The sequence below is a fragment of the Struthio camelus genome, chromosome 14 (assembly GCF_040807025.1).
Source record: "Struthio camelus isolate bStrCam1 chromosome 14, bStrCam1.hap1, whole genome shotgun sequence".
Taxonomy (NCBI): domain Eukaryota; kingdom Metazoa; phylum Chordata; class Aves; order Struthioniformes; family Struthionidae; genus Struthio; species Struthio camelus.
In genome coordinates this window covers 18,002,487-18,017,370 of record NC_090955.1, presented here as the reverse complement: position 1 = coordinate 18,017,370, position 14,884 = coordinate 18,002,487, and the positions used below count along the sequence as shown (strand labels likewise).

The 14,884-nt window shown below is 43.1% G+C and overlaps 1 protein-coding gene across 12 annotated transcripts in view; it reads right to left on the bottom strand.

Annotated features, from left to right (window-relative positions):
• Window positions 1-13,814, bottom strand: part of WNK2 (WNK lysine deficient protein kinase 2) — a 124,475-nt gene extending 110,661 nt beyond the window's left edge. For all 12 annotated transcript variants that reach the window (XR_011144021.1, XM_068960264.1, XM_068960265.1 and 9 more), the window contains exons 1-2: window positions 13,647-13,814; window positions 12,388-13,187 (exon numbers count right to left, since the gene is read on the bottom strand). Coding sequence is in view for 11 of the 12 variants with exons in the window: in XM_068960264.1 (XP_068816365.1) it covers window positions 12,388-13,101 (714 nt within the window). In the remaining variant the exon portion in view is untranslated. The remainder of the gene's footprint in view (window positions 1-12,387; window positions 13,188-13,646) is intronic.
• Between the last annotated feature and the right edge of the window lie 1,070 nt (window positions 13,815-14,884).

The window sequence follows — 14,884 nt, the reverse complement described above, 5'->3', positions numbered from 1 at the left end:
GGTAACTAAACTTCAAGAGGGGAGTTGAAAAGATTATAGATATTCATCACTCTTAATCATCAGAAGCTAACAGTTGTTGCACAGCAAAATGTTATAAAAAGTCTTCATCTCATCTCACCAGATTCTACCTTCTTTTCCTTTGTTTCTCTATAAATTCTGATTTTATTCTCAGACTATCACATCATAGATCTTACAAACGGTAGTTTGAGTCCATCAGCTGAAATCTTGCAACACATAAAACAGCTCTGGAGGTTGCATCAAGGATAGCTAGCCAGGGAGCCAAGTCTCAGCTGAAGAGCATTCTTACCATACAAAAGCATCCTCAGTTATCATAGCTGTTCCTGAATTACAGGCTCACTGCTGGACAAAGAAGCTGCCAACAACACACATGGGACAACCGTAAGATTGTTAGTTATGTGAAACAGTATCTTCTGAGATTAATCATAGAAGATCATTTGATGAATTTATGAAAATAAAAGAATGGGAAGTGAAAAAAGAGCAAGTGACAAATATATACAGTGGTACAGAAGGTGCTGAAGATCAGCACTCTGCCATTGCAAAACTTTGGGGGAAGAGGTAGAATGAAAAGGAAGAAGAGGACACGAAACTTTTTAAAAGCCCACTGGAAAGTTTTTATGAGGCAGCATCCACTTTTAATGAAGCCTCCCTAATACCACAAAGGAATGCAGGACCTGAATGATGACTCATCCTATAATCCCTTCCCTAATTTGTAACAAAACCATATCAGCATCAGTCACACCTCTCACACTGATTCTTTGGGATCCATTTTCAGGTCTCAGGTTAGTAAGCTGTATTTTCTGTTACGCCCTGTTCATGCAAACCTGATTTCCCCAACCTCCAGTTATCCAGTTTTAGTAACTCCCCGTTACCATCTTCAAGCTGAAAGTTTTCCTTCCAACAAAGAATGTCTTGTGCTGAAGTGCAGTCCATAAATTGAGCTGTTGTTCAGCAAGATCACAAAAATAAAGGGAGAAAAGCATGGCTAGAAAAATGTTAGTGGTAAATGCTGGTAAACATCCACAGTCCCAATTTTTGCAACACACAAGTGTCTATGTTTTGTACACAGACTCCATTGTGTCTCAAGTGTCTCACTTCATACGTAAGAGTCTGCAGCCTAGAAAAAAAGATATTTAGGGAAAAAGTGTTCTTTGAAACCTGCAACTGAGTGATAACAGAACTGTTCCCCTCATCCCCTAAACCACCTGAGAGATGAGTCTTAAAAAGTATACACACAGTTTAATCAATGAAGCCTCATATTTAATACATTCATGTTACTTAGAGACAAATTGTCCATTTCTAATAATTTATAGCTCCAGTGGTTAAAAACATGTAATGCTGGCTTCATTTAAGTAAACATATACATCTGAGATCACACACAAAAATCATTTCAAGTATTAACTATGTCTCGTAGTATGAGATTATCATAATTATTTCTGAAATCAGCAAGCACAGCTGCTTTTCTCCTTCAGTATAACGTATCTTTCATATTAACAGTCTATGCGTCTTTCTCTGTAGTATAGTTCTTGACAGGAGAATTGGCTTCTTTAGAATACTAGAGAAAAGGGGGAAAAATTCAAGTAGTCAAGCAGTGGAAGCAAATCCCACAAAACATCTAGCATTTATCCCAGATACTTAAAGATAGGTTGAATCTAATTTGCCCTCTAACCACAGACATTTTGCTGCAAGGTTATCTCCTCCAATTTTCCTGTATTTTGCAAAGAAGGAATCCAGTGACATCCGCTTTCTTTTTAAGTGACAACTAGAAGAGGTATTGCCTGTCTACCCTCCCTCTGAAGGAAAGGCCAAGAACACTAAGAGAAACAGGGCAGCCCACTGCACCCAGCAGGCTGGCACGGTGGGTCCACCACCAGCCCAGACAGTGCATCTGAAGAGGAATGAGAGTAACCAGCTGCTGGATTCAGGCTCCTCCATCAGCACACTGCTTCTTCCAGGTGCTGCTCTGAGCTCATCCGGCCCGCACCGCTCTGCAGGCAACATGCCCAATAGGAGGTGAAGCCTTTACAGGAACTGGCCCTAGATGCCAAAGTTCACCATACACTGCCCGACATTGGCCTGAGGCCAACCTCTCCAGGCAGTCCCCCAACGACTGAAATGAAGATAGTGGGGCGAGTTTGCTATTTAAAGACAAAACGATTGTGGTGACTTGACACTAAAGTGGCTCAGAAGCTCTCAGCCGCTTAGAAGAATTTATAGCTCAAACTTGCTTCAGATAACTTTAGTCCAGTTCAAGGCCCTGCTACACATCTAAGGACCAGCAGATTACAGTTAGAAGCTTTCCTCTTGCTTTCTTTGAAAATGCCCACTTGTCTTCTGGAACAGCACTACAAGAATTTTGAATTAATAAGACCTTTACAGTAGAAGTAGCTCCAGAAGAGCCAATTATGTTCTCCCCTCATTCACCCCCATTTGCCTGTACCAAAAGATCCTAGAGTTCACAGGCTTTAGTTAGGCTGAACTGCCAGAAAAGCTTTTAAAACTCATTAAGATCAGTGAGAAATGTTACACTAGTTATTACAACCTGTACAACAAAATCAGCAACCTGGAGGGAAGTGCAGGCTGATAATATATCCCCCCCAGAGGCACGCACAGAAAAAACATGCAAAAAGGAAAAACATAACACAAACAGACAAGGTCACCATGGGCTATAAGCAATCATTCCAGTGCATTCCTACCAACTCATTTTACCTAGAATCCTGTGCCTTAATACAAGTGGTCATATATTTTCTTCATTTTTACTACTAATTTTATATATGCACAATCAACATCAAGTACAGCCAAAACCAACCCATATTAGTCACGATGACTATGTTTGCCAAAGGACAAGATTAATATTCTTGCCCTCCATTAGTAATTGAAGGCAATATAAGCTTCTTATTGTAATTGAGAGAAAAGCAAGTCTATTTTATTAGTGCAACACTTGCTTTATTATCCACAACAATATTCAAAACAAAAGAAACATTGATAGGAAACAGAAACAAAACAAGTGCAAATGCACAGAAACATGGCAATTTTTCTTAATTAATCAGCAAACCTAGAACAATTTGGACAAAAATTTGGAATCTATTTTACAAGACCTAGATATTATCCAATGTTTCCAGCAAAGAGCAGCACAATTCTGCTGCAATGAAATATATCCGCTGGTATTTTTGTGATCTCCCCACCCCCCCTTTCCATACTGTTCTCTTTTAATAGACCAAATTGATTCTGCTCAGTCAGCCAGCAGAGCTGTTAGCTCCAGCAAGTACAACAGGGCTCTCCAAACGCTGCTTTGACTGAAAAATTCCAGAGACCACCAGGAAAAGCAATGTTAAAAGTTGTTCCATGTATACAAATCTGGAATAAAGACCATAATTTTAATCCTTGAAGCACATGCTAGGGAAAAAGAAATGCATCCATTTCGGAAGCAGACTTAGGCAATGTCTATTTTATATTTCTATTGCAAAACAAAGATTCACTTTTCAACATATGAAGTGACCAATTGCCATTTCCTCTTCTTAATAAAACTTCATCTTAACAGTCTACAGCTGGACTTTCACAATCTGAGATATAAGTAACTACATTACAGTTTTCCAATTTAAAAGCATTGCAAAAAACAAAAAAGATTAGCATGTAACAGACAGAAATGTCCATTTTATTTTGGGCTATTTAATAATTTTCTCAGAAGGATCCAAGAATCAAATGTGTTTAGGTTTACTTAACTAAAAATTACACTAAAATTTAAATCAACTTTGGTAAGGTGCTATAAAGATTCATATTAGGATCAAGCACTTTTTGAAGTGTGTTTAATTTTACTTTAAAAAGTCTGGAACGTAGATTGGATTGAATTTACAGAAAATGGCCAAAGGAAGAAAAAGAAAAAAAAAACCACTCTCAAATGTTATTTGAGCCTGTGTTCTCCTCTCTCTTTCACTCAGAGTTCATGAATAAGTGTTTTGTCTCTCCCTGTAGCAAACAACTGAAGAACAGATGGTACCAGACTTAAGTTACTCTTTCTTTGGTAGTTTAATCAACACATATATTCCATTAATATAGCATCCCATTTTATCCATTATTCCTACTGCGTATATATGCAACCATATTAAACATTACATCGTATTAACACAATACAGTAAAATTATTTTGCAGTAAATCAGTCACAACATACACAATCAGATTTTTATCTAATACAGATTAAAATGCACGTGCACTTGTACGGAAAATTCTGAAGATAGAGGGAACAAATTCCATTGGCTCCAAAAATTTGCTTTTTTGGAATAATGCTGCAGCTATGATGGGGTTAGGTGGCATAAAGGCATATTTAATAGAGGTAATATAAGTTGGTTTAAGAACAGTATAGTCAGGTTTGGGAGGAGGGGGAACCAAAAGCCCAGGCATGTAAGTCCATTCGAGCCTGAAATAGAGTTATCTTCCAAAAATAAAAATCCAGATGAGGACAACTACCACTACTTGAGTTTATTCACTTTTTCTTTCAGAGATTGAGTAGAGTGGATATCACCTCACACAACTGTGCACATTGGCTGCCTGTTTGGAATAAGCCAAGTCACTGCTGACAAGCAAAACAATCTAAGAAACATTTGACAAATTCCTTGCCAGGTGATTTAGACCTCAATACCAGTCCATCAATCCCTAGGAAGGACAGTTGAGGTGTTTCCTTACAAAAAGGCTCCCAAGATTTACAAATGGGATAAACATGCCATCCTGGGCTCTTCCAAACTAAGGAGTGCACCCACTTCCTTCCAACACGTTTCCTAACGATGACAGGTGTTTAGTGACTTTTCATGATCACCTCTGCTGCCTCCATGACACAGAAGAACAGGCAGAAGGACTCATGATCTCATGCTTGCACCACATTCTCAGTTTTTTACATGGGCATAAACAGCTGCAAGAAGAAAGTCAGAAGAACAGCTCAGAAGCAATGCAGCATCTAATCCAGCTTCAAGTGGACAAAATTCCCAAGTAAGCAAGATATTTTGGATAACCGTAATGTCAAAAGGAGGTATGGAACTGATTCCTCTGGAGGGCAGTGAGGTTTTTATTTAGGGATACGGAAAGCTGCCTATGGTTTCAAGATTGGTCCCTTTATGCCACAAGGGAACCATCTAATACATAAAACAGGCTCTCTACTTTGTGGTTTATGTGGAAACTGGATTTGGAGTAATATACACATACCCACTGGGAAGAGAGAGTTACGGGGAGTGGGAGTGCACACACCTTCTTTATATACGGAACTCACACGCTTCTACCAATTGATCAGAGCCTTTTTCTCATCTCATCCACTCCACAGAAGTAAAACAGAACTGAGGCACAGCGGAGCTAAGACTTCTCTACACAACCCATCCCATCTCCCTGCCCCCCCCCCCATACAGAAAATGGACCTGAAAAATTATCTCCATCATCCTGCAATTTCAACATCAGGTTCAGACTCCCATCTGCACTGCAAAAGAGGCTCCAGATGTTTGCTGCTTAAGACAAAACAAAAAGTTTTGTAGGAGTTTTGGAGAATATCACTATAAAATTCACTGCTGGCAGAAAAACTAAAGCAATTTTCTCAATTCCAGACCAGGCAGAAGGACAACAGGAAAGAAGTTAATTGGTTCCTCATTTCAGAGCTATGCAGAAACAGCAAGGTACCAGAGGAAGGTTGTTTCTAGCTGTGTAACTTACTAACTCCATGGCACCAAATGTTCCCTTCCTTGCCAGATTAGGTTTTTAGGCACAGTGAAACCAGCTCTCATCAAGACAGCATTCAGGTTTTCTGCCAGGCAAGTATCACTTCATGGAAGTCATGCATTTCCAGATTTAACTTTAATTTCACATGTTGTGCAAACCTGATCAAGTGGAAAACCAGTTCTGATTCTGCCTGATGATTTCAGATACTCTCCAAAAATTGTCTGCATAGGTCACTTCTATTTCAGAGCAATGAAGGTGTATGACACTTGGCTTTCCTGCTGGAAGAGACATCTCACATGACAGGCATTTGGCTGGCCTTTTCTTATTCCCATAGGCTGTCCAGGTATCACACATCAGCATTTGCCTTATGTTTATGCTTTCTGGCCAGTCAAAACTACCACAGCACCCACTCATGCCGGCAAGTATCCTACTGCTGGCAAACCGCTATGAAGTGGCTAGCCATTTCCCCTGTTCAGACAGTTGTACGAAGCTCTTCTCAACATACAAACCCAAATCTGCCACTACAGCTCAGCTTCCGAAGCACAGGAGGCTTATAAATACCTCAAGATCCTCTGCTTTCATCTACCCACCCAAGAATCCCTCTTCCTAACCTCTTGCAGCATCTCCAGTATCTCAGGTTATGCAAAAATCCTAGTAACTCCACTAGCCAACAGCTGAATGACTATTGCCACCCTTATTTGAGCACGTCATCACCAGAGCTACCAAACTTTCTTCAGATCCCTGTTACACCCTGATCACAAAACAAGGCAGCAATCACAGGTCATAAACGTAAGCATGCTATATACATATTTAATGAGTCAGATTGCTTATCAAGCGCAAGCATTTTCATTACTAAGATGTCAACTTCTAATATCAACATTTATTCCTGTCAGCTGTGGACAGGAGATGACCAAAAGGACCCAAAATATACTTTACACAAAGTTCTAGTTTTGTTTTGTTTTTTAAAATCATTTCTTCCTATTGCAACAAAACCACACGTATAGAATGAACAGCTTAACTAGAATTAAAAAAGAGCATACAACCAGCCTTTAGGCAAAACCTGTTCAAGAGAAAAAAAGGAGTCTTGTCTGATTCAAACAAAGAATCTGAAGTCTGGCCCAGCTCTATATCATTGACTGAATTTGAGAAGCAACCTATTAATAGTACACTACCATATTCCTATCCAGCTTCTTCATGTCATTGAGACAGCTATACTAACAGATATTATACCAGTAATACAGATATGTTTTCATATTGACGCTGTAAAAGCAGAGCTAAACCAATTGTTAAAGTTTAAACAGCAATCACTATTTCAAGAATTAACTTGAAATAGGCAAAATTGGACTGAGAGTTAATTTAATATAAGCACATTAGATTCAGTCTTTCAGATACAGTTTCCCTCCTCACTTCTCCCCAAGCAGATTTTCTATATTTTTCTGGTAATTTACAGTATGAAGTTTGTGCAGCTGAAAAATTAACTAGATGGATAGTAAAATAATCTATTCTTTCAACATCAGAGGAATATCATCAGCCAACAAGGACACTTTGAAAGCCAAACTGATGTATCAACCAGTGGGAAAAAAAAGAATCTTTCAGTTTTCCAGAACCTCTGGATTCTTAGCATGGGACTGCAAAACATTTTCCTTCCAGATAATTTAACTCTAATGCAAGAAGTTACTTAACAGCTAGAGTATTGAAAGTGAACTTGCTTTAACATTGCCCGTTTTGTGGATTCCCACTTTTAATAATGCAAACATATATCTGCTCATCGAAAAACATCTAAGCCATTGATCCTCCGTGGTACTTTAAACAACTATCATGGATATTGCAAGTTAAACCATGTTCTCCAACTTGCACTGAAATAATTTAAGAAAAAGTTTACATGGGCATCATAGCATTCCCTCCTACATAAGGTAACACATTTGGAAATAAACTGCATTCTTTTCCTTCCTTCCTTCATAATCAGCAAGGAAAGAGATGAGTTTTTCAGTTCTCAAACTAGAAGTTTTGCCTCAAGGAAATGTATGACCCTTAGAAACAAAAATTAGTGCATTCACATGGGTCTAGCATTAACAGTTTAAAATATCCTTTATCCATCTTACATTTAAACAAAGACTAATTTCATCTTGCACATCTAGAATACTCACACCATACTACTAAAAACCAGTTAGCTATCAGCTGATCTGGATGAGCTTATTTAAGGAGTAAAAACTAAGAGAAACAAAAAAACTCTTTGTTAATCTCCAAGGGCATTAACTTGTCCTTTGAGTTCTTTAACTCATAATAATACTGAATATGAATCAAACTGAAAGAGTTTTTAGAACTTAATTTGCACCTTTTAGAGTTGAGTGCTCCAAAAATTTGGAACTCCTAAACATCGTAGTGACTCAAGACACACAATGTACTTTTCTCCCCTTTTTAAACTGCATGAATGAAAGACTGGCAAAAGCATGAAAAGGAAAAGGTGTTACAAGTGTACAAAGCATAACGCTTTTCTCCTGGAAATACTTAAGTTTTTCGCTACACAAATATATTACAGGAAGCTTGGCAGAAGCATCACAGGTGTGAGGGGGAAGGCAAGAAATTGTCACCCTACAATGGCATGTCTAGTTATGTCTGTTTTACCATCACAGCCCTTTATAGCACCCTGTGTTTAGTAGCAATATGGCAACTGCAATCAGAGCTCTTGCAGTTCCCTTGATTTCCAATTTCAGAGATGATAACAGGCAGGAATTTACCCCCGCCCCTTTCCTCACTCTTATATAGCTCCCCAAGCATCGCTATAAAGTCCAATACCTTAACTAAGCTCTGTACCTGGTGAGCATCCAAGACTCAACGTGCACTCTCACGTGGCTCCTGGAGGCCAAGTGTCCTGAAGGTTTCTTGCAGTGGCCTCTAAGGACCAGACAGCATGTTTAGGGTGACCAGCGCAAAAGGAATGGCTTCCCTTGCCGTGTGCACCAGCAGGCACTCCTCACCTTTCCGTTATGGGCACAGTGATGAAAGGAAGACACCGTCTATCCTTTCCATGTTTGCAAAAAAGGAAACTAAATTGAAATGCAACAGAACAGAAGCCGCAGCACTCAGTCAAAGTGAGAAGTACAACGAGGCCTTTGCATTCCAGATAGTACCACACTAGATTTTTCTGCAGTTTTCCTACATGCTGTTGAAGGGAAACAGGATAGGGATTTTGAAACCATTCATCTAACTAAAAAGAATACCTGCCTTACCAGCATTAGAACAGCAACAGACTGTATTCCTTATTCATAACCTAACATTTTAGTTAGGAGCACAACACCGAAATACTGTTTCTCTGAAGCCTCACACAGCAATAGTATGTCACCAATTACAGTTGATTATAGGTGTTGAAAACCTTGGAACGCAAACTCTGCCAAACTGCAAAGGCATACTAATCCTCTTCCAATACTCAGTTTCAGGAAGGAACAATAACTTATTTTCTAGTTAGAAAAGAATTAAAGCTTTCATGTCTTCTCAGACAAGTCTAAAACCTAGATTCCAGTTCAGTTATCATTTAGATCCTACCCTAATCCTAGCTGTTCTGAATCCTAAATCCACCTCTTCAATGAAATAAAACTACTCAACAAGAATGGCTTGCAAGGTCTTTGTATGGATGGACATACACACACACAAAGAAAAAAAAAAGACAAAGATACACAGGCCACACAACAACTGGGCTGAAAAAACTGCTGAGCAAGGACAGAGGATTAATGGCTGTGTAGATCCTCAATACTGTTAGCTCCTAACTCGCAGGCCCTAAAAGGAACAAGTAAAACTGTATCTCTAAAAGAAAGACAAACTATGACTAGTTATAATTTTTCTGAAAAAAGGCCCTCTGTTTTTGTTGATGTGAAACTGTAAAGGAAGTCATTTTATGACTTCAACAGCATGGGGATCAGGGCTTCCACCTAGTCTTTTGCTACGTATATCTGAACTTAAAATTTATACAGAGATATGACCTCATTTGCATCTTTCTAACTGGCACAGCATATATAGAATTTTTCGAAATGCTAGGAATAAAGGTTTACTTCACTCCACCCTTTGATTTCCATGTTTCTGTAATTAAAAAAAAAAAAAAAACCCTAACTGGATTAACAAAGTACTATAGAAGTCAAAAAGTAGAAAACAACATACAACTATTTACATACTCTATTGGTTCCCTGCTTCTTGCAAACCAATCCTAAAAGCATAGGCCTCGTATGATGATTACAAACTTGTGTCATTCAGTTAGTTTGTAATCCAGACCAAGTACAGGCTTTCAAAATTTAAATACAATCTCATGTTACCTGGCCTCTGGCATTACCTTCGAATCTGTACAGCTAATAGACATCAATGTTTAAAGAGAAATAGCAGCCTCCAGACATTTCTACGGATTCTTACCAATTTTTCTAAGCTGCTGAGTAATAAATAAACCCTTTCTCTAAAAGTAGAGGCCTAAAACAAATTCTATATTAAATGAAAAATGTTTAGTAGTAAGATCAGATTTAAACTGAAGCACACACAATTTAATAATGCAATCTAATAAGAATTATCAAATTATTACAGATAAGTCCTTGGACTACACTGTTAAGGTTTTAAACTTTTAAAGGCTCTCTTCCCATACAGTTGGTGCAAGAATTTCCAAACAAGCATAAGGAGGAATAAGAAAAACAATAATCAATTAAACTCCACACTGCAAATTTCCCCATCTAATCTCTTCCTGAGTTTTAAATGACCAAAACACTGGAATTTCAATAAAATTTGTTCTGCAATATATTTAGCAGCCTTCCATAGTTAAAGCTATTCTATTACAGCAAATACATTTAAAATATCTGTTTCTATTCCCCTTCTAGAGCATACTGAGAAAATTTGGCAGCAAAAATGAATTCCTAATCTAAGCGGCTGCTCTGTTGTGACAGAATTTGCATGCACTGGTCAGAATAGACAGTTAAACAATATTGGCCTTTTTCTATATATAAACATTCCCTCAGAGACAATCTGAATTATTTCCTTAAACGAATTTCAAGCAACAGTAAAAGCCTTACACATTCAGGATTCAATCTCAGGCATAAGCCAAACAAAGACAGGGCCTGCCTGGCATGCTCTGCTCCCAGCACCACCGAGCTTGCTGAATTCTCCTTTAAGTCTCCTTGGCAATCCTGCCGCTTCTCGCCCCTTTCCCTACCACCACTGCCCCCACTCTCACAGGGTCCCCTTTGGGTCCCCTCTAGCCCACTGCTTTGTGCTGGAGGAAGGGTTAAACCTCTCGTGCGCTAACACTTCATATCTGTGGCTTTGCAGCCTTTTTAACTTGCCTGACTTCTATGGCTGTGTATTTTGTCTCTGTGTCTAATAAAAGCCAGTGAAATGATTATGAAGACTGAGAAGCGTTCTCTGTATTTCTTATTAAGGAAGCAGAGTTGCGGTGACTTATGAGTATACTGTACAATGAAGTCACTAGGGAATAAAGATGTGACCATACATTCATCACTGCCTATCCCATGAAGCTGGGAGTAATTTACAACTGTTTGTGCCAACATTTAAAAAAAAAAAAAAAGCTTTTTTAAAAATACGTTATTTTCTTGCTATTCTTAACTACTCCTGCAGTCAATAAATCTCAGTCTTCCAGTGCAAGTTTAGGAATGCAGGATTAGTACTAATTTAGTTTCCACAAAAATGATGCAGTACACTAAGACTAAGTAATACCTAAGATTTTCTTTCAAATGCTTATTCAAATGGCTGTTAACAACACTGATGATGTAAGAAACACATACTAAAAGCTTCCCCCCAAAAACCATGCTCTACTGCCATTTTCACAGAAATGAGAATATATACATTGTTAAAAGAAGGTGACAGCTAAAGCAGCATAAGACAGAATTAGATATCTAAACTTTTCTCTATTCAGATATTATGGGATGAATTCACTCTAGATCCAGATCTTAAAACAGACCCAGAACTTAAAACAGGTCTTTCATTCCAAGTCTTGCTTTTAAAAGGTATTTGGATACACAAGGCTTGGATCTAACTTAAGTGTTAATTCACAATATCTAAAAAAGGAAAGCACTCTAGTACTTTCTAAGTTTTAATTAACCAGAAGCTTGCAATAGTCACATTTTCAGAACAGGGAGGAGGGCAAGTAAAGGGGAAAGAGACAGACATTACCTCTTCAGCCATTATAAGTGTAATGTGCTTATATTTGGAGAAAAAGGAAAAACGCATTTGCGGAAACAAAGTTAAGATTTTTATTAATTTATTTTTAAATACTGACCTGCTGCTCTACTCCTGATAAATGAAGCTACTCCTATCTAAAGTGTCAGTATGAATTGGCCCTGGCAGGGCAGGTGGGAGAGGAGCTCTGTTTGGCTCTTTTCGGCATGCTCTGTGCATTCAGAGGGATCAGCTCATGACCTTTTTATGCAACATGACAGGTCCTATGTTAACATAGGAGTTTCAGTAGTCAGAGATCAGTGCTGAGAGGGTTAAGCCAGGGAGGAGTGTACATAAGGTGGTAGATTCAGAGCCAATGAAAATATTGTGCTATAGTTAGACACTGGATACTAAGCAATGGTGACTATAAAGGTTGCTCAAAGCTGAGCTCCTGTAGATGACACCAGCATGTTGCCCTTAGCTTCTAAGCTTACAAAGCAGAAAAAACACAGGAGGATCAGCTCAGCTTACCTGAAGTTCACACCAAGCAACTTCCACCCACGTCTCTGTGTCCAGACCCTTATAGACCGTTTTGAAGGATCCCCTCCCCAGTTCGATATCAAACTTTAGGAACCTGCCGTCCAGAGAGGTGGCAACTGCTTTCATATCCGCCTCCTCCTCGGGCTCCTCTTTCTTGGACTTGCCCTGATCTTTGGAAGCATCTGTCATCTCTTTCCTCTCCACATCTCTGCCAGTTTCCTTCTGCTCTTCAGCCCCTGCTGTGCCGCCAGGGGCTGGCCCAGTCTTCAGCTCCCCAGCAGGCTCAGCATCCGAGCATGCCTTCTCTGCTGCCCCACGCCCTACCTTGGCCCTCTCCGCAATTATCCTCCTGGTTTTAGAGAGCAGAATAATTTTCCTCTGATGCTCTGACTCAGGAAGGTCGAAAGCAGGTTCCTCCTGGTCCGAGTCCACCACGCTCCTCCGGAGGAACCGCTGATGGACCATTTTGGGGTCCTTGGCGCAAGGCACACGGAGCGGCAGGGTAGGAGCTCTCTCAGTTCCCGGCAATGCAGCAGCGTCCGCGTCCGCCCCACTCCTCCTGCCACCGACGGGCCCATCAATATTCATGCTCGTCTCCGCAGCCGGGGGAGCGCTGGGCTCAGCAGTAGCTGGAAATCCGCCACGGCCGCCGCCTCCTCCGCCTCCCCGCCGAGGTGTCGATCTGGCATCGCCCCCAGTTTCCATTAGATCTGAGGTCTCAGCGCCTGCCGCCGCCCCGGGCCGGAGAAGTCACCGTGGTCCACGCCCGCGGCGAGCCGCGCCACCGCCACCTGCGAGGGGCAAGGCAGAGCGCAGCGCCCTGACGCACCGGCGGCCGCGGCGCTGCCCGCCGCCGCCCCGCCGCCCCCAGCCCCAGCGGCCCCGGCCCTGCCCGCCGCCCCCAGCCCCAGCGGCCCCGGCCCGGCTCGCCCCGCAGCCGCCCCCGCTGCGGCCGGAACGCTCTCTCGCGAAAGGCCATATTGGCACTTCAAAACGGGAGGGCTGCAGCCGAGCGGCGGCCAGCCGGCGTCTCTCCGGGGCCGAGCCGCGGCCTCCCAGCGCCCCCGCGACGGGCCAGGCCCCCAGCCGGCCCGGGAGAAAGGCGCGGCCCCCGCCCCGGCGGCGCGGCCAGCCGGAGCCGCGGGCAGCCCCGCGGCGCGCCCCGGGCGGCGGCGGGCGCAGGTGCGCGGCGGGGCCGCCTCACCTGCGGCGGGGGCGGGCAGGGCCGGCGCACAAAGGCGCTTACTTACGTGCGGAGCGGGGGGCTGCCGCCCTCCGCGCCATGGAAGGGGATGCGAAGGGCGCCGGGGAGAAGGGGCGGGTGCCTCTGCCCTGCTGTGTGTGTGCGCGCCGGGGGAGAGGGCTGCCGAGCCGAGCCGCGCCGGCTCCTCAGCCGCGGAGCTCCGCGGCCCGCCCCTGCGCGCTGCAGCACGCCCCTGCCCGCAGTGCCGGCCTCCCCGCTGCGCTGCGCTCCGCTCCCGGCGGCTCAGGGCGCGGGCTGCGCCCCTGCCCGCGGCCAGCCCTGCGGCAGCCCCCGCGGCGCCCCCATGGGCGGCCCCGCCCGCCCCGCGGCGCGGCGCTTTTGTCAATGGGGCGCGCTCCGCCGCCAGCGCCCCATTTAAGGCACCAGCGCTCGCCAGCCGCCAATGAGGCGGCGGAGGGCGGGGCCGCGCCCCCCCCACCGCCTCCGGGCGCCCGAGACAATGGGAGGGTCCCGGGCCCCGCCGCACCCCGCGGCCGGGGGCAGCGGGCAGCCCCCAGCGCCCAGCGCCCAGCGCCGCGGCAGGTGCGGCCCGCTCCGGCCGCCCCGACAGCGCCTCCTCGGGCAGGCTGGGGCGGGGGACCGGTCCCCGCCGCCCCCTGGGGCTGCCTTTGCTCTGTAGGGGCCAGCCCGCAGCACCGAGAGGACCGCTGCACCAAGCGGCCAATTATATTTCTATGTAATTAAAAGGAAGGTTTACTTAGAAGAACCCAAAAACTTCCTACTCGCTTGTCATTTTCCAAAATCCTTCAACTGTAAAACACGAATTAGGAATAACTTAGTCATAGCATTTGATAATACAATAGAGCACCTTTCACCTCAGAACTGTTGATTTGAACACACCATCTGCCACACGGAACCAGATGTATTTACTTTATTTTTTCATTGCTAGCAGGCTGGCAGCCTCCATGAATCATTCTGTGAAAAACGACCTCACAGTGCAGTATGATTGACGCTTGGTATTACACTAGACTCAGGGAAACCTGGATGGATCTGAAGATCAAGCTCTGCTTCCCCTTAGGTTAGGTTTGAGATGCAGAAGCTTTGCTTTCTAAAGGCTCTACCTAGCACTAACTATGACGTTTCTGTTCTGCAAGCACATGAAAGGACTCTGGTCTCCACCACTGTCAGGCTTGCTTTCTTAAGTGTTACATTCACACACACATACATAAATTCAACATGTTTTGATAACTAAAATGTAACTAAATAAAAAAAATGAGAAGGTTT